At 44.5% G+C, this 19,006-nt stretch overlaps 1 protein-coding gene across 3 annotated transcripts in view; it reads left to right on the forward strand.

Moving 5' to 3' along the window:
- Positions 1–19,006, forward strand: part of ODR4 (odr-4 GPCR localization factor homolog) — a 92,683-nt gene that overhangs the window by 59,972 nt on the left and 13,705 nt on the right. For all 3 annotated transcript variants that reach the window (XM_073642982.1, XM_073642980.1, XM_073642981.1), the window contains one exon: positions 17,698–17,814. In XM_073642982.1, the coding sequence (XP_073499083.1) occupies positions 17,698–17,778 (81 nt within the window). In that variant the 3' untranslated portion in view covers positions 17,779–17,814. The remainder of the gene's footprint in view (positions 1–17,697; positions 17,815–19,006) is intronic.

Below are 19,006 nucleotides of genomic sequence, written 5' to 3' on the forward strand. Positions count from 1 at the left end.
ATCTATTAGTATACCTAAGTCTTTTTCACATGTACTGTTGCTTAGCTCTATTCCTCCCATTCTGTATATGCTTTTTTCATTTTTATTGCCCAGATGTAGTACTTTGCATTTTTCCCTGTTAAAAACCATTCTGTTGGTTGCTGCCCACTGCTCCAGTTTATTTAGGTCTTTTTGAATCCTCTCTCTCTCTTCTCTAGTATTAGCTATCCCTCCTAGCTTTGTGTCATCAGCAAATTTAATCAGTTTACCCTCAATTCCTTCATCTAAATCATTGATGAAGATGTTGAACAATACAGGTCCCAGGACAGAGCCCTGTGGTATCCCACTTGAGACATTCATCCAGCTGGATGTGAAGCCATTTACAACCACCCTTTGAGTCCGATCACTAAGCCAGTTATGAATCCACCTAACAGTTGCCTGGTCCATTGCATACTTGGTCATTTTTTCAATAAGGATGGTGTGAGATACTTTGTCAAATGCTTTGCTGAAGTCAAGATATACTATATCTACAGCATTTCCCTGATCCACCCAGTCAGTGATTCTGTCATAGAAGGAAATTAAGTTAGTCTGACATAACTTGTTAGTTACAAACCCATGCTGACTCTGGTTAATCACTTCATTCTTATCCAGGTACTTACATACATGATGTTTAATAATTTGTTCAAAGATCTTTCCTGGTATAGAAGTCAGACTCGCCGGCCTATAGTTCCCTGGGTCCACCTTCTTCCCCTTTTTGAAGATAGGAACAACATTTGCTCTTCTCCAGTCTTCTGGGACTTCTCCTGTTCTCCAAGAATTTTCAAAGATTATGGAGAGTGGTTCTAAAATTTCTTCTACGATCTCCTTCAGTACTCTGGGGTGTAATTCATCTGGACCTGGAGACTTGAACTCATTTATGTTAGCTAAATATTCCCTCACAATCTTTCTGTTTACAGATAACTTGGATTCTTCTATTCCTTTAAAAGGACAGTGAAAATCAGTTGATGTTACATTTTCTTTCTGAGAGAAAACAGATGCAAAATAGGAATTAAAAAGTTCGGCCTTCTCAACATCCTCTCTTACCATTTCTCCATTTTCATCCTGTAAAAATCCTATAGCATCTTTGACTTTTCTTTTACTTTTGACATACCCCCAAAATCCTTTTTTATTGCTTTTGACATCTCTTGCAAGCCTTAATTCATTTTCAGCTTTAGCTAACCTGATACGTGCCCTGCAGGATCTGCAGACTGCATTATAATCTTCTTTAGATATGCCTCCCTCTTTCCATTTAATAAACATTTCTTTCTTTCTTTTTAGCATGTGTTTAAGTTCTGTGTTCATCCATCCTGGTTTCCTTAAATGCTTCCCATTCTTCCTACTTTTCAGGATTGTTAGCGATTGTGCTTTGAGAATCTCATTTTTAAAAATTTCCCATCCTTCCTGGACATTTTTGTCCTTAAGGACATCCAGCCATTGGATCCCTCCTATTCTCTTTCTGAGTCTCTTAAAATCTGCCTTTCTAAAATCTAACCTTGAAGTTTGAGTCTTCACATGTCTTCCTCCTCTAGTTATCCAAAATTCTATAATAGCATGATCGCTGCCTCCTAGGGTCCCAGCCACCTTTACCTCCTCAACCATTTCCTCCCTGTTTATAAGGATTAGATCCAAAGTAGCAGATCCCCTTGTTTTCTCCCCTACCTTTTGGAAGATAAAGTTGTCAGCAAGAGAGGATAAGAATTTGCTTGACCTGTTAGTTTTACTTGAGAGAGATTCCCAACAAATGTCTGGATAGTTGAAATCTCCCATGACCACTACGTCATATTTTTTGGAGAACTTGGTCATTTGATACATAAAGAGTTCATCCATATCTTCAGCTTGCCCAGGTGGCCTGTAGTAAATGCCTACAATGGTGTCCTTTCCGTTGTTCTCTCCTTGTATTCTTACCCAAACAGTTTCCACAGAACTCCCAGTCTCTGAAGCTTCAATCTCTGTGCAGATATACGCTTTTCTAACATACAATGCGACACCTCCTCCTCGTTTATCAATTCTGTTTCTTGCAAATAAGTTGTATCCTTTTAGCCTTTTATTCCAATCATGTGTATCGTCCCACCAAGTTTCAGTGATTCCAATGACATCATATTTCTTTTCCTGCATTAGTAGTTCCAATTCTCCTTGTTTGTTGCCCATGCTTTGTGCATTTGTATAAAAACATTTTAGTTTGTGATTGGTTTCTCTTCCTCCCATATTTTTATTTAGATTTTTTCCACTTCCAGTAGCAGAGATCTCAATAGTATTTGTCAGCTGTATGGCTTTTTCTGGCCTTTTGCTTCCCTTCCCACATTGTTCTAGTTTAAAGCTCTCCTGATGAGTGTAGCAAGGCGACTTCCAAATACATGTTTTCCAGTCTTCGTAAGGTGCACCCCATCTCTAGCAAGTAGTCCATCGTATAGGTAATTCATCCCGTGATCCAGAAATCCAAATCCTTGTTGACGGCACCATCGACGTAGCCAGTTGTTCACCTGTAGAATCTTATTCCACCTCATTGTTCCATGGTCATCCACTGGGAGGATGGATGAGAAGACCACCTGCGCTCCCAATTCTTTCACTTTCTTGCCTAAGTCTTCAAAGTCACTGCAGATGGTTTCCAGGTCCTTTCTTGCGGTGTCATTTGTCCCCACATGTATTAGCAGGAATGGGTAGTGATCTGTAGGTCTGAAGAGTCTTGATATCCTGTCAGACACATCTTTAATTTTTGCTCCAGGAAGACAGCACATTTCTCTTGAGGTTATGTCTGGTCTGCAGATAGCGGCCTCTGTTCCTCTTAACAGGGAATCCCCCATGACCACCACTCTTCGTTTTTTCTTCACAACATTCTTCTTTCTCCATCCAGGAGGATTCTGAGGACTTACAAGGTTATTCATTGCTGGCAAAGTCTTATCTTGCTGTATTTCTTCAAGGTTCTCCTGCGTGAGAGCCTGGTACTGGTTCCTGAGCAGTATGGGTGCTGACTGCCTCTCGATCCTCCTGCTTCTGTGGGTCACATGCTTCCATTCCTCTGTTTCGTCAGGTGCAGTTCGAATTTCTTCTCTTTCTGAATCATGAAGAGATAATTCTGCTCTGTCTAAGAACTCTTCACCTTCCTTAATGATTTTCAAGGTAGTTAACCTCTCTTCTAGATTTCTCAACTTTTCCTCCAACAGGGACACAAGCTTGCATTTCTGGCATGTGAAGTTTGGCTTTTCCACTGGCAAGTCTGTGAACATGTAGCAGGATATGCAGCTCACCAAATGGCTCCTGGACTCTTCCATGTTCTTACTGTTAATGTTCTGAAAACAGTGAAAAATGCTTCAAAATGCGCGCGCCGTTAGGGAATATGCAAATTATCTCCTCAGGACTCCTCCCCTGGTTTACCGATGTCCTCTTTTCAGCTCCAACAGCCAAAATCCAGTGTTCTTTGAGCTCGTGGAGACTCTTCACTTACCCCAAAATGCAGTGGGAATATGCAAATTATCTCCTCAGGACTCCTCCCCTGGTTTACCAGGATGAGTGATGGGGTACCATGCATACCAGAATAGGGATGAGGGGTACCATGCATACCAGGATAAGGAATGGGGTGCCATGCATACCAGGATAGGGATGAACGAGACATACATACCAGGATTGGGGATGAGGCGTGCCATGCATACCAGGATGAGGGATTAGGTGCCATGCATACCAGGATGAGGGATTGGGTGCCATGCATACCAGGTTTCTGGGATGATGAGGCCATAGATACCAGGATTGGGGATCAGGGGTGCCATGTATACCAGATTTGGAATAAGGGGGCCATACATACTAGGATGAGAGATGTGGTGCCATGCATACCAGGATTGGGATGAGGGGTGCAATGTATACCAGATTTGGATTGAGTGGTGCCACGCATACCAGGATTGGGGATGAGGGGTGCCACGCATACCAGGATTGGGGACGAGGGGTGCCACGCATACCACGATTGGGGACGAGGGGTGCCACGCATACCACGATTGGGGACGAGGGGTGCCACGCATACCGGGATTGGGGACGAGGGGTGCCACGCATACCGGGATTGGGGACGAAGGGTGCCACGCATACCGGGATTGGGGACGAGGGGTGCCACGCATACCGGGATTGGGGACGAGGGGTGCCACGCATACCGGGATTGGGGACGAGGGGTGCCACGCATACCGGGATTGGGGACGAGGGGTGCCACGCATACCGGGATTGGGGACGAGGGGTGCCACGCATACCGGGATTGGGGACGAGGGGTGCCACGCATACCGGGATTGGGGACGAGGGGTGCCACGCATACCGGGATTGGGGACGAGGGGTGCCACGCATACCGGGATTGGGGACGAGGGGTGCAACGCATACCGGGATTGGGGACGAGGGGTGCCACGCATACCGGGATAGGTGACGAGGGGTGCCACGCATACCGGGATTGGGGACGAGGGGTGCCACGCATACCAGGATTGGGGACGAGGGGTGCCACGCATACCAGGATTGGGGACGAGGGGTGCCACGCATACCAGGATTGGGGACGAGGGGTGCCACGCATTCCAGGATAGGATGGTGGGGACAGGAGGGGGGCAGCACATACCAGCATGAGAGACCATATTCCAATAAAAATGCTCGCTACCCGGGCGTAGAACGGGTTCAATAACTAGTTTTATATTTGTTGAGTAGAAAGTTGCTGGATTGCTTTGCTGACGTATTTTATATATATATATATATATATTGACTAAAAAGTTGCTGGATTGCTCCGCTGACATATATACAGGGTGGGCCATTTATATGGATACACCTAAATTAAATGGGAATGGTTGGTGTTATCAACTTCCTGTTTGTGGCACATTAGTAGTATATGGGAGAAGGAAAACTTTTCCAGATGGGTGGTGGCCATGGCGGCCATTTTGAAGTCGGACATTTTGGATCCAAGTTTATTTTTTTCAATGGGAAGAGGGTCATGTGACACATCAAACTTATTGAAAATTCCATAAGAAAAACAATGGTGTGCTTGGTTTTAAAGTAACTTTATTCTTTCATGAGTTTTTTTACAAGTTTATGACCACTTATAAAATGGGTTCAAAGTGCTGCCCATTGTGTTGGATTGTCAATGCAACCCTCTTCTCCCACTCTTAACACACTGATAGTAACACCGCAGAAGAAATGCTAGCACAGGCTTCCAGTATCTGTTGATTCCGAAACGTGCGTTGGGGTGGACGCATGACCTGTCTGTGAGCCCTGATATCCTGCGGTCCTGTGCTTAGGTATTTATATATACATATTCATGCATTGTCACTTGAGGATTAACAAACTTCTACCTTGTACTAGCATTTTCAGCCATACGGCTGACATATGTTCTTTACTAATGATCGCAGGGCACTCTTGTTGTATACTTTGTGTCTAATATATATGGCTATATATCCTTACTTGAGACTAATGATTGCAGGGCACACCTGTTGCTGTACACTTAGTATCCAATATATATACTATTTAGCCTTATTTGGGCCCTATAGCATGGGTCTTGCATGTCCCATATCGTGATGCATTTTTTATACATTGTATGTTATCCACACCATTTGTGCACCAATTATCTGTGTTTGAAACCTTTAATGGTTTTAATAAAAATATTTTTATATTATGAAATGTGGGCTTTGGATCGTGGTTGTTTCGTTTGAATATGTAAATTTTGCGATTATGCTTCTATATTATCCATAGGTGCTACTAATTGTGTGCCACTACTTAAATATTATGGATTGGCGCCAGTTGAAAACTGTAATATTAATTCCAAAGATGTTTAATTGAGCTAAGGTCACAGCTCTGTGTGGCCAGTGTGGTAGACTGGCTCACTCGGCTGCTCACAGAGGTAGACACAGGAGCACTTTTTAATCTTCTGCTGGTTTATTAAAACACGGCATAAACCATTGCAGGGTTCAACAAAATAAACATGGCATAACGGGAAAACAAAAGATAACGTATAGCACAGTCCATATGACTGCGGGAATCTGCCTGCTCTGGATACAACAGGGCTCAGCAGTGTTTAGCATAAACACTACTATGGAACTTTTGCCTCCAGGCACACCAAATTACTCAGAAGGCTATTTTCCTTGGGGTGAACAGCCTCCCACCTATTCTTCACCTGTTCACATAAAAACCTAGCCCTTAAAAATAGCCAATTAACCCCTCTCAGCAATTAGTGTGCTGGAGCTTTTTCCCTAGGTTCATATCACTGAAGCCAACAACCTCAGTGGTACATATCTCCCCTCCAGTACTTTACCAGGGACTTTGTCACACCAGACATATTCTTTCACATCAAACTTCCCCACCAACGCCTTTATGAGCCTTGCTTTGTGCACTGGGACACAATTTTGCTGGAGCAGAAAAGCGCCTTCAGCAAACTTTTTCCACAAAGTTGGAAGCATACAATTGTCCAAAATGTCTCATATGCTGAAGAATTTAGATTTCCCATTACTGGAACTAAGCAGCCTAGGCCAACCCATGAAAAACAACCTGATGGCATTATCCCTTCTCCACCAAACTTTATAGTTGGCACAATGCACTTGTTCAGGTAATGTTCTCATATTCGCCAAACCCAGACCCATCCTTCAGATACCAGGTAGAGATGTGTGACCAAGGGGCATACATAGAAATCATGGGGCCCCATAGCAGAAGTTCTATCCCGCACCCCTCCCCCCAGAAATAAATTAAGTAACTTTCGGGGTCACAGTACTTTCCATACCTTTACATAAAAATTTTCCTCCTGCCTACGTCCTAGATTCCTCTTTCATTGCCCCCAAAAAGTATCATGCCAACAAAAGTGCCCCCAAACACAGTATGATGCCCCCATGGTGAATTCTTCCACATTAGCCTCCACATGCACAGTATAATGACCCTACTGTACCCCACCTCAACTCCCAACGCAAAGTATTGTGACCTCAGCACAGTATGATCCCCCACACAGCCCTCCATGCAGTATAATGGGCCTGCATACAGTATAATAGCCCCACACCTCTCCACACTCTATAATGACAGACACTAGCCCTCCAAACAGTATAATGGAACCCACACAGTATCCTGGATCCAACATAATGGTCCACATAGCCCTTCAAATATTATAATGACCCCACATAGCCTTCCATATAGTATAATGGTCCCCATACAGTCTATATAGTATAATACGCTCCCCAAGGTCATCCATATAGTATAATGAACTCCCCTTGGTCCTCCATAGAATATAATGCACCCCTTCATGATCCTCCATACTCTTATGGCCACCAGTCACTTAAAAAATAAATACAATACTCACCTCTCCTCGTTCCACCCAATGCTCGGGTTTCCTGGGCGTGTGGTGTTAAGCGCCGCACATCTCTAACAGCGGGCACGTTATAATGATGTCATTGCGCCCACTGCTCTGACACATCAGACTCCGAGGCAGAACGATGTAGGTTGAAGCGTCTGCTGACGCTCCCTCCTCTATCATCATTGCTTGCGCTGATGGTCGGAGGGGTGACCTGATGTGGGCTCTGACACTGGGCCCCTCCGGCTCATGGGCCCCATAGCAGTCGCATGGCCTGTCGTCATTGGCGATACGCCACTGGTGTGACCCATCACTGCACAAAACACGTTTCCACTACTCCAGAGTCCTGCTTTAGACCACTCCATCCAATGCATTGTGCTTTGTGATGTAAGCTGCATGCAGCTGTTCGGGTATGAAACTCCCAACGCACAGTTTTTGTGCTAACCATGCCAGAGGAGGTTTATACTCAGCAGTTCTAGAGTCAGTAGAACATTGGTGACTTATCTGCACTATGCCCCTCAGCACTTTGTGACCCCGCTCTGAACATTTACATGGGCTGCCACCTTGTGGCCGAGTTTTTGTGGTTCCAATATGCTTCAAAATTTCAATAATACTACTCATAGCAGGTCATGAAATATTTAGAAGAGAAGAAATTTCACAAACTGACTTGTCGTAATGGTGGCATCATATTACAGTACCATGCTCAAATTTAGTGCGCTCTTTAGAATGACCCATTGTTTCACAGAGAGAAGCCTGTCAGTCACCTCATGCAGCCCTGGAAAAAGCCGACCAAGGGCGGTGCCGGACTGGTCTCGTCACAGACTATGGTCCCTGGCTAGTTTTTCAAACTTTATTTTCTCTAAAACATTGGAGCATTTCAGAGAAAAGCATAGCTAAATGCAGTCATGCAGCCAGGCTCTGATTCGTGCTGCCTGTAGTTTGGACATGGTGAATCATGGTTCCCTTTTAACCAGGTTCCATTTTTAGTGTTATTGAAGGTGTTGTCCACTAATCAGACAACCCCTTTGACATCACTATGTTTCCCACAAATAAAATAACAACACCTATAGTTGCCTTTTGTTCCAATGCCATTCCAGCTAGGTCAGCTCTGACTCTCCCGAGGCTCACGTGGCATTCTTATGTCACAGGAGGCTTGAAGCCAGTCAGCGGACGTTTCACTCTCCACTCCTTTGGACAAATCTGAGATCTGGAGCAAGTGAGAGCTGCGGCTGCTTTCTGACTTTATCCAAATGTCAGATTTGTCCGAAGGAGGGGAGAGTGAAGGGGCTTCTGATTGGCTGCAGGCCTCCGGTGACATCATATCATACCAGCCCATGTTAAACAAGGCATGCTGCCAGCACCTGAGCTGTTATTTTACTTGGGGGAACATAGTGATTGAAAAGGGGTTGTCCGAGTAGTGGACAACCCCTTTTTAATTTGTATTTTTTTTTTTTTTTGGGGGGGGGGGGGCTCACGGTAAGCTACACACTATCATGTTACAGTGGATAAGCAGTATATAAAAAGAAAATTGTATAGTAAGAGTGAAAAGTTTAGATACACCTATTTAAACAAAGGCTTTTCTTGTTATTGTAATGTGCACATTGTCGATTTCATTCTGAAGGTAGCAAAACCATGATGGAACACACATAGAAACAAGGAATATGAAACGTGAAATAATCCAGAATGTGTTTAACCTTTTGATTCTTCAAGGTATCCCCCATTTACTCTGACATCTTCACACCCCCTTGAAATTCTCTCAAGCAGCTTCACCAGGTTCACGTAGTCACTCAGATTGGCTTTCCATTAATATTGAAGGAGTTACCGAAGATGCAGAGCACTTCACTCTGTGGCCCAACTCATCCCAAACCATCTCCTTTGAGTTGAGGTCGGGTGATTGTGCCGGCCATGTCATCTGACACGTTGAATGTTGTGCTTCTCGCAGTCTCCTCTTGACAGCTGATGTTGAGATATGCCTGCTACTTGATGTTTGTGCATAATTTATGAGGGCTGATCTTTGAGGTGCTGTCATTTTTCTTTTGAGACTGGTAACTGATGAACTTATCTTCTGCAGCAGGCCAAATTCATCATAGCGACTGATGGTTTTCCTGACTGCACTTGAGATTATCTTCAAGTTTCTAGCAATTTTCCAGTTTGACTGACTTTCATGTCTTAAATTAATGATGGGCTGTTGTTTTTATTAGTTTAGTGGCTTTCTGACATATTCTGGCGTAAAACAGTTGTGTAATAATGCTCAGCAATGAATGGAATAGTGTGCCAACACTGCTTCTGTAAAAGACACTTTATGGTCTCACTGAATGTCGATGATTTCAGTAATGAACTCTTGAAGATAAATACCTGTTCATTTGAAATTATTCCAGGTGACTGCCTGAGAGAATGCCAAGGGGGAGGGGGGGTGTAAAGCAGGCATCAGAGTAAGAAGGGGCACTTTGAGTACTAACACATATTCTCGTTTATTCCACATGTGTTTCCTTACGCCTTGTTTCCATATTGTTGCTTTGTGGTCTTGCAGCCTTCAGTCTGAATCTATAGTGTGAACTTGCCAATAAGAACAGGGAAAATCATTTCATGAGTAGGTGTATCCAAACTTTGACCAGTATTGTACTTCAGACAAACTGAGTCTGAGTTCATTGACCTACAAGTTCAATTATTGTATAGAAGTTTTAGTAATTCTCTCTACGTATAACTTTTTCTTTACTTTATTACTAGTGAAATTATAGCACATTACATGAAAAAGTCCTGCCTGGGCATCACTATTTTGAGAAAGTCCCCCGACCCAGAGATTATACACACAATCAGAGTCGTATGTGGTGGGGAGGGGGGCAGCTGGGGCATGTAACCCAGGCACAGCCAGCTGGGGAGCGCTGTTGGGCCACCTAAGGCTGCGGTCCGAAGTGTCTTCCCCAGCGGCTGCAGCTATTCTGCTGCCCTTCTCAGATTGTGAGCCGACAGTTTTCTGAGCCGGCTGTCAAGCTGACGGCCGGCTCAGAAAAGCTGCAGCGCGCCGGCTCCCAGTGCTCAATTGTAAAATCGAAGCTTTGACCATCAGCTTGGAGTAACTTGAGCAGTGTAATCAAGTCATTCACTGGCATCCAGAAAAGAGAAGACTATCGGAGGTAAGTGTTCCAGGGGCTATGGAGCTGAAGACACTGCAGATTCAGTGTGGAGGGGGGTTATTTATTCAGTGTGGAAGGGGGGAAATTTATTCAGTGTGGAGAGGGGAGATTTATTCCGTGGGGAGCGAGTGGGGGGTGGGGGCAGACACAGTATGGGGAGCGAGGGTGATGTGATGTGTGCGTACACAGTATGGGGAGTCGGGGATGTGTGAGGAGGAAGTATGGAGAGTGAGAGGGTAAATATGTTAGGAGATAATATGGTTAGGAAGGGGGACGTGAGAGGAGACAGCATAAGGATGGAGGGGGAAAGTGTGAGGAGACAGTATGGGGGGAGAAAAGTGTGAGTGAGCACAGATTAAAGACTGAGTAGTGTTGGGGAGGGTTAGCATGGGGGAACAGTGTAAGGGCATAGCCAGGAGGGGACAGTATGCTAAGGAGGGGGAATGTGATGAGGAGACTGGGCCCTATAGGGGGGATACAATGTGAGAGGACAGTGTGAAGAGGGGGCCCAGTATGGAAAGGAGGGGGCAATGTGAAGGGAATATACCATAAGTGGGACAGTGTATGGGTCATATTTTGTGCATGGACTATAGTGAGGGGCAATTATTTATTCAGGGGCTTAGCATGGGCCAGATATTTGTATTCAGGAGCATTATACTGACACTGCTATCTTTAAGGGCATCGTGTGGGGATTTGCTGCAGAAGACCGAAGAAGGTGTAAGTCTGCAGAGATGAGCTGTGAATATGAAATGTCATTATGGCGTCTGGAGAAGAGGAAGAAAGCAAACTATTCCAATCAGAGACGTCATCTATAAGGTAAGTGTATGTAAATGTTTGTGATGCTGACTAATGCTCATGTTTTTTGTTAGGAGCATTAAAGGGATTGTCAATGTTTGTGATGAGTCAGCAGTCATTCTATGTGACTGCAGACTTCTGAATTCTCATAGTATGCACTGCACACTGTCAGAATTCTCTGGTTCCCGCGATTTACATACAGGTGCTTCTCACAAAATTAGAATATTATCAAAAATTTAATTTATTTCAGTTCTTCTGTACACAAAGTGAAACTCATATATTACACTGCTCAAAAAAATAAAGGGAACACTTGAACAACAGAATAGAACTCCAAGTAAATCAAACTTCAGTGAAATCAAACTGTCCACTTAGGAAGCAACACTGACTGGCCATCAATTTCACATCCTGTTGTGCAACTGGAATAGACAATAGATGGAAATTATTGGCAATGATCAAGACACCCTCAATAAAGGAGTGGTTCTGCAGGTGGGGACCACAGACCACATCTCAGTACCAATGCTTTCTGGCTGATGTTTTGGTCACTTTTGAATGTGGGTTGTGCTTTCACACTCGTGGTAGCATGAGACAGACTCTACAACCCACAGAAATTGCTCAGGTAGTGCAGCTCATCCAGGATGGCACATCAATGCGAGCTGTGGCAAGAAGGTTTGCTGTTTCTGTCAGCGTAGTGTCCAGAGGCTGGAGACGCTACTAGGAGACAGGCCAGTACACCAGGAGACGTGGATGGGGCCGTAGGAAGGCAACAACCCAGCAGCAGAACCGCTACCTCGCCCTTTGTGCAAGGAGGAACAGGAGGAGCACTGCCAGAGCCCTGCAAAATGACCTCCAGCAGGCCACAAATGTGCATGTGTCTGCACAAACGGTTAGAAACTGACTCCATGAGGGTGGTATGAGGGCCCGACGTCCACAGATGGGGGCTGTGCTCACAGCCCAACACCGTGCAGGACTCTTGGCATTTGCCACAGAACACCAGGATTGGCAAAGTCGCCACTGGCGCCCTGTGCTCTTCACAGATGAAAGCAGGTTCACACTGAGCACATGTGACAGACGTGACAGAGTCTGGAGACGCCGTGGAGAGTGATCTGCCTGCAACATCCTTCAGCATGATCGGTTTGGCAGTGGGTCAGTAATAGTGTGGGGTGGCATTTCTTTGGAGGGCCTCACAGCCCTCCATGTGCTCGCCAGAGGTAGCCTTGCTGCCATTAGGTACCGAGATTAGATCTTCAGACTCCTTGTGAGACCATATGCTGGTTCGGTTGGCCCTGGGTTCCTCCTAATGCAGGACAATGCCAGACCTCATGTGGCTGGAGTGTGTCAGCAGTTCCTGCAAGATGAAGGCATTGAAGCTATGGACTGGCTCGCCCGTTCCTCAGACCTGAATCCGATTGAGCATATCTGGGACATCATGTCCCACTCCATCCACCAACGTCACGTTGCACCACAGACTGTCCAGGAGTTGGCGGATGCTTTAGTCCAGGTCTGGGAGGAGATCCCACAGGAGACCATCCGCAAGCTCATCAGGAGCATGCCCAGGCATTGTAGGGAGGTCATACAGGCACGTGGAGGCCACACACAATACTGGGTCTCATTTTGACTTGTTTTAAGGACATTACATCAAGTTGGATCAGCCTGTAGTGTGTTTTTCCACTTTAATTTTGGGGGCGACTCCAAATCCAGGCCTCCATTGATGATTTTTGTGTGATTTTGTTGTCAGCACATTCAACTTTGTACAGAACAAAGTATTCAATGAGAATATTTCATTCATTCAGATCTAGGATGTGTTATTTGAGTGTTCCCTTTATTTTTTTGGTCAGTGTATATTGAGTCATTACAAACAGAGTAATCTATTTCAAGTGTTTATTTCTGTTAATGTTGATGATTATGGCTTACAGCCAATGAAAAAAACAAAAGTCGTTATCTCAGTAACTTAGTATAATTAACAAAAAACACCTGCAATGGCTTCTTAAGCGTTTAAAAAGGTCCCTTAGTCTGTTTCAGTAGGCTCCACAATCATGGGGAAGACTGCTGACTTGACAAATGTCCAGAAGGCAGTCATTGACACACTCCACAAGGAGGGTAAGCCACAAAATGTCATTGCTAAAGAAGTTGGCTGTTCACAGAGTGCTGCATCAAAGCATATTAATGGAAAGTTGAGTGGAAGGAAAAAGTGTGGTAGAAAAAGGTGCACAAGCAAACGTGGTAACCACAGCCTTGAAAGGATTGTTAAGAAAAGGCCATTCAAAAATTTGGGGGAGATTCCCTGACTTAAGTCACCAGCGACCTAATAACTGCCAAGTCCAAGTGACACTACTCTGTCCTCCTCCTTCTAGACCTGTCATCTGCCTTTGACACAGTGGACCATTCCCTCTTACTACAAACTCTCTCATCTCTCAGCATCACAGACTTAGCCCTATCTTGGATCCCTTCATGCCTAACAGACCGGACATTCAGTGTCTCCCACTCACACACCACCTCCTCATCTGGCCCCCTATCTGGCAGCGTCCCCCAAGGTTCATTCCTAGGACCCCTGCTCCTTTCCATCTACACTTTGGCCTCAGACAGCTCATAGAGTCCCATGGCTTTCATTATCACCTCTATGCTGATGACACACAGTACATGCCCTAATCATCTTGACTACTGCAACCTCCTGCTCTGTGGCCTCCCCTCTAACACTCTCGCACCCCTCCAATCTATCCTAAACTCTGCTGCCCGACTAATACACCTGTCCCCCCTCTATTCCTCGGCCTCTCCTCTCTGCCAATCCCTTCACTGGCTCCCTATTACCCAGAGACTCCAGTTCAAAACCCTAACCATGGCATACAAAGCCATCCACAACCTGTCTCCTCCATACATCTGTGACCTAGTCTCCCGGTACTTAAATTCTCTCTCATTCTCTACTCCCCACTAATCTCTTCCCACAATCGCATACAAGATTTCTCCCGTGCATCCCCCCTACGCTGGAACTCTCTACCCCAACACATCAGGCTCTCGCCTACCGTGGATATCTTCAAAAGGAACCTAAAGACCCACCTCATCTGACAAGCCTACAAACTGCAGTAACCACCACTCCATCATACCGCTGCACAACCAGCTCTACCCTCACCTACTGTATCCTCAGCCATCATGTAGATTGTGAGCCCTCGTGGGCAGGGTCCTCTCTCCTCCTGTTCCAGTCGCTGACTTGTATTGTTCAAAATTATTGTAATTGCTTGTGCTTTGTATACCCCTTTCACATGTAAAGCACCATGGAATAAATGGTGCTATAATAATAAATAATAATTCACAAGGAGTGGACTGCTGCTGGAGTCATTGGTTCAAGAGCCACCACACACAGCCATATCCAGGATATGGGCTACAAGTGTCGCATTCCATGTGTCAAGCCACTCATGACAAATAGACAACGCCAGAAGCGTTTTACCTGGGCCAAGGAGAAAAAGACCTGGACAGTTGCTCAGTGGTCCACGGTGTTTTCAGATGAAAGTAAATTTTGCATTTCTTTTGGAAATCAAGGTCCCAGAGTCTGGAGGAAGAGTGGTGAGGCCACAATCCAAGCTGCTTAAGGTCTAGTATGACGTTTCCACAATCAGTGATGGTTTGGGGAGCCATGTCATCTGCTGGTGTAGGTCCACTGTGTTTTATCAAGGCCAAAATCAGCGCAGCCATCTACCAGGAAATTTTAGAGTACTTCATGCTTCCCTCTGCCGACAAGCTTTTTGGAGATGGAAATTTCATTCTCCAGCAGGACTTGGCACCTGTCCACACGGCCAAAAGTACCAATACCTGGTTTAAAAACAACAGTATCACTGTGCTTGATTGGCCAGCAAACTCGCCTCGCCTGGGGTATTGTCAAGAGGAAGATGAGAGACACCAGACCCAACAATGAAGATGAGCTTAAGGCTGCTATCAAAGCAACCTGGGCTTCCATAACACCTCAGCAGTGCCACAGGCTGATCGCCTCCATGCCACGCCGCATTGATGCAGTAATTGATGCAAAAGGAGCCCGATCATGTATTGAGTGCATTTACTGAACATACATTTCAGTAGGCCAACATTTTGGATTTTAAAACATTTTTCAAGCTGCTGTTATAAAGTATTCTAATTTACTGAGATAATGACTTCTGTGTTTTCATTGGCTGTAAGCCATAATCATCAACATTAACAGAAATAAACACTGGAAATAGATCACTCTGTTTGTAATGACTCTATATAATATGAGTTTCACTTTTTGCATTGAAGAACTGAAATAAATTCTTGAGGATATTCTAATTTTGTGAGAAGTACCTGTACATGCTTTCACATGATGACTAGACATGTGTGGCCTCACTCAATGAAAATGAATTGAGCGAGGCCGGACACATCTAGTTGGAATGTGGCCAGAAGTATACAAATTGCATACTTGTGCTGACATGACCGTCCACTCTTGCCACCAGCAAGGGAGAATCCTAAAAGTGTGCAGTGCAGGCGCTGTGAGAATGCAGAAGCCTGCAGTCACATAAAGTGACTGTAGACTTTCATCCTAAACCTGGACAAGCCCTTTATTTATAAAATGAAGCCTTGCAGCGTGCCAATCCTAACCACATGTAATATACTCACTGTCAGGATTCAACTCTGCTTGCTTGTACTAGCAGTCATCACATGGCCACTTCACATATGCGATTTTCCTACTGACGGTCACGTGACAACGAGCTTTTCTTCCTGCTTCTCCCAGAGAGAATTAGGGAGAGCAGCTCATCGGCACATGAGTAAGTGTGCAAATCGCAAATGTGCTGGGTAAGGGGGTGGGCGCCAAACCGAATTCTTGCCTTGGGTGCTAGAAGACCTAGATACACCTCTGCACACAATAATGCATTTAATTACTTATTTTTATTTCCAGATTGCATTTGGAAAACAGAAAATTGCCTGGATGGGAAGGGGTTAATATATTATCTTAGAAAAGTGAATAATTTAGTATTCCAAAGCAAATAAATCAAAACATAAAATTATGAATGCCCTGACGTGTCTGTTACACTTTAATGTTGGAAATTACTCTTCCTGAAGACCTAAAGAGACTCTAATTTTTTTACCTTCTTATTCCTTACGCACACACCTCATGATGCACCAATCATGTGAGGAGTGAGTGTGAAAGCGGCATGTTACTGTTAGGAATATCTGCTGTGGACGCAATCGCCCTCCTCCAGTTTCCAGACTGCTCCGCTGGTCTGTCCGTGCTGTGTGCGGAGCCAGCTGGCACCTTGGTGGTGCGACACCACACGGCGATGCCTCTTGTGGAAGTGGTGAGCGATGTAGGAACACGGGACGCGGTGCTTCCCACTGGTTTTGCGGCCCAGGAGACATGGGACGCTGTGTCTCCTGGTTGCCAAGGAACGAAGGACGCTATGATGCTGCTTTCCCTGGTGTTAACCATTGGTGGGAGTGTGTTCACCCTGCTGTCGAGGTGAGCAGGTAGTGGCTCTATGGCCATGACTGGGAGGAATGCATCACCCAATTGTTATCCTTAGATTTGGGCTGGCTATTTAAGACCTGCCTCTAATCCAGTTCAGTGCTGTTTGTTCAGTGCCCTTGTGTAGTGGTTGGTGGGTGCTTCCTGGTTGGGTTCTGTTTGCTTCTCAGTAGTTGCTAATGGTCGTTATTGGTTCTTATTCACTAGCTATTAGCCCAGGGTTTCCCTTTGGTTTTCTTTCTTTTTTTCTATTTTTTTTTTTTTTTGGTAGCTTTGGTCTTACTCTTGTACCTGACACTACACCGTCCGTGTCACGAGACACCAGCTATCCTGCAACAGGGCTCTGTAAAGCCCCCCTCCAATTCAGAAGTGGGTGAAGAATATCCCGATCCGAAGGATTTACCTAGCAGTGGTGGCTTGCACAAAGTGTGTCTGTGACTGCGCTTTTGTTGGTCTGATGCGAGTCGATACAGAGTAGCTATTTCTAAGCATAATATTTGCATAATTTCACTGACGTTGTTTTTTAAAATGATATAATGGCAATACTAAAATGTTACTTACATGGAAACATGGTGCTATAGGTGAGTTATAGAGGCCAAATGCCATACTTGGTGATTAATGGGCTCAGCTATTATTAATTACCGTATATATTAATATTTATTGCTTAAATGACCTTTGCTGTTATAGTGTATGGACTTATACAAATAAAGGATATGTAATAAATGTCTGATCTTGGGGGCCTAACCTCAGGAACCCCACTCTAGTGATCCTTGTGGTCCTCCCCATGATCAGACATTTATCACCTATCGTGTATAAAAGTAATGAGTCTTTAGTAAAACTTTTTAATTTTTTTTTTTTTTTTTTAACTGTGATGTTTCTAATATTACTTGAAACCTAAGACGCTGGGCTTTAATCTGATAGATCTAAGTTCTGGCCCATTTAGCCTTCATCGTTTAGATTTCGACCAAAATGATTTTATATAGTGTTTTTAGTAAGATATGTTTATTTTTTAGTTAATAAAGAGAATGAAAATCAGCCACATCATGATCTGTGTAAACCTGATAAGCCATCAAGTGAAGAAACGCATACATTAAAAAAAGGTGCATCTAAAAGACTTCAGGCAAATATGGGTATGTGCTGTGCATATTTTTTCTAATGACAATTTATAAAGTTGTGCAGAATTGTTTGCAGGAAAAACCCAGAATCGAATTCTGACTTTAAAGAGAATCTGTCACCACATTTGACCTATCTGAACTATTAGGCTATGTGCCCACGTTGCATTTATGAAGCAGAAAATTTCTGCTGCATAAATGCAAGTCCTCTCCCGGAAAAACGCATGCGGAATTCCGCACGCGTTTATCGCGCATTTTTCGCGCGTTTATCACGCGTTTTCCACATGCGGAATTGCCTTGCGTTTTTTATGCATTGGACAAAGGCAATTCCGCTTGCGGAAACGCAAAATTAAATGACATGCTGCAGATTTTTGAACGCGGCATAAACGCTGCGGAAAAATCCGCAGCATGTGCATAGAACTTGCGGAATCCCATTGGGGAACATGGGGTGCGGATATACATGCGTTTTTCAAGCGTTTACGCTGCGGAAATTCCGCAGCATATACGCTTGAAAAATGCTACGTGGGCACACAGCCTTAATATGGTCATACAGGTTATAGCCTGCTGAGGACAGTGATCCCTGTATGTCTTATATCAAATGGCTTGTTGAGAAATCATCTTTTATCACTTTATATAAATAACATCTTCCATGCTCTGGGGAGGGGGATGCTGCCTGGAAAATAACTCTGCCTCTAAAGATTATTTTGCATGAAGAGGAGTTACCAGTGTAAGGCATGTAACCAACACCGAACAGGAGAAATTAAATTTGTCTGCTTGCAAACACATTTTTCCTTCTCTCTGAGCTCTGCTGTGTTACAATAATATTACAACCCTGTCTGCTGAGAGTTGGAAGCTGAGAGGAGCCAGCAGATGTGTCAGGTATAGTCACACACAGCTCTACAGGGAGATCAGGAGTTCAGATGAGACGAACATGTTCGAAAAATGATCGCCAATTTCAAATTCAGCACGTATATGGCACATTGGGATTCGTGTTTGGACACACAAGCATTTTTACTTAAAATCGACAAAATTTGGTAAAAGTGCAGTTAATGATTGCTTTTCCACTACACGATTTTTATCACTTTGGCTAGGACAGTGGTGCTGTATGATAAGCTGGGGGAGGGAGGTGGGGTGTGTTTGATGAGAGGACGGGGTGGGGAGAGGTAAGAGGAGCAGTGTGCTTGTAATCTAATTTTTTTTTCTCCTAACT

Source organism: Phyllobates terribilis, unplaced genomic scaffold (assembly GCF_046119375.1).
Source record: "Phyllobates terribilis strain yellow unplaced genomic scaffold, ASM4611937v1 Scaffold_8__6_contigs__length_399053987, whole genome shotgun sequence".
Classification (NCBI taxonomy): Eukaryota; Metazoa; Chordata; class Amphibia; order Anura; family Dendrobatidae; genus Phyllobates; species Phyllobates terribilis.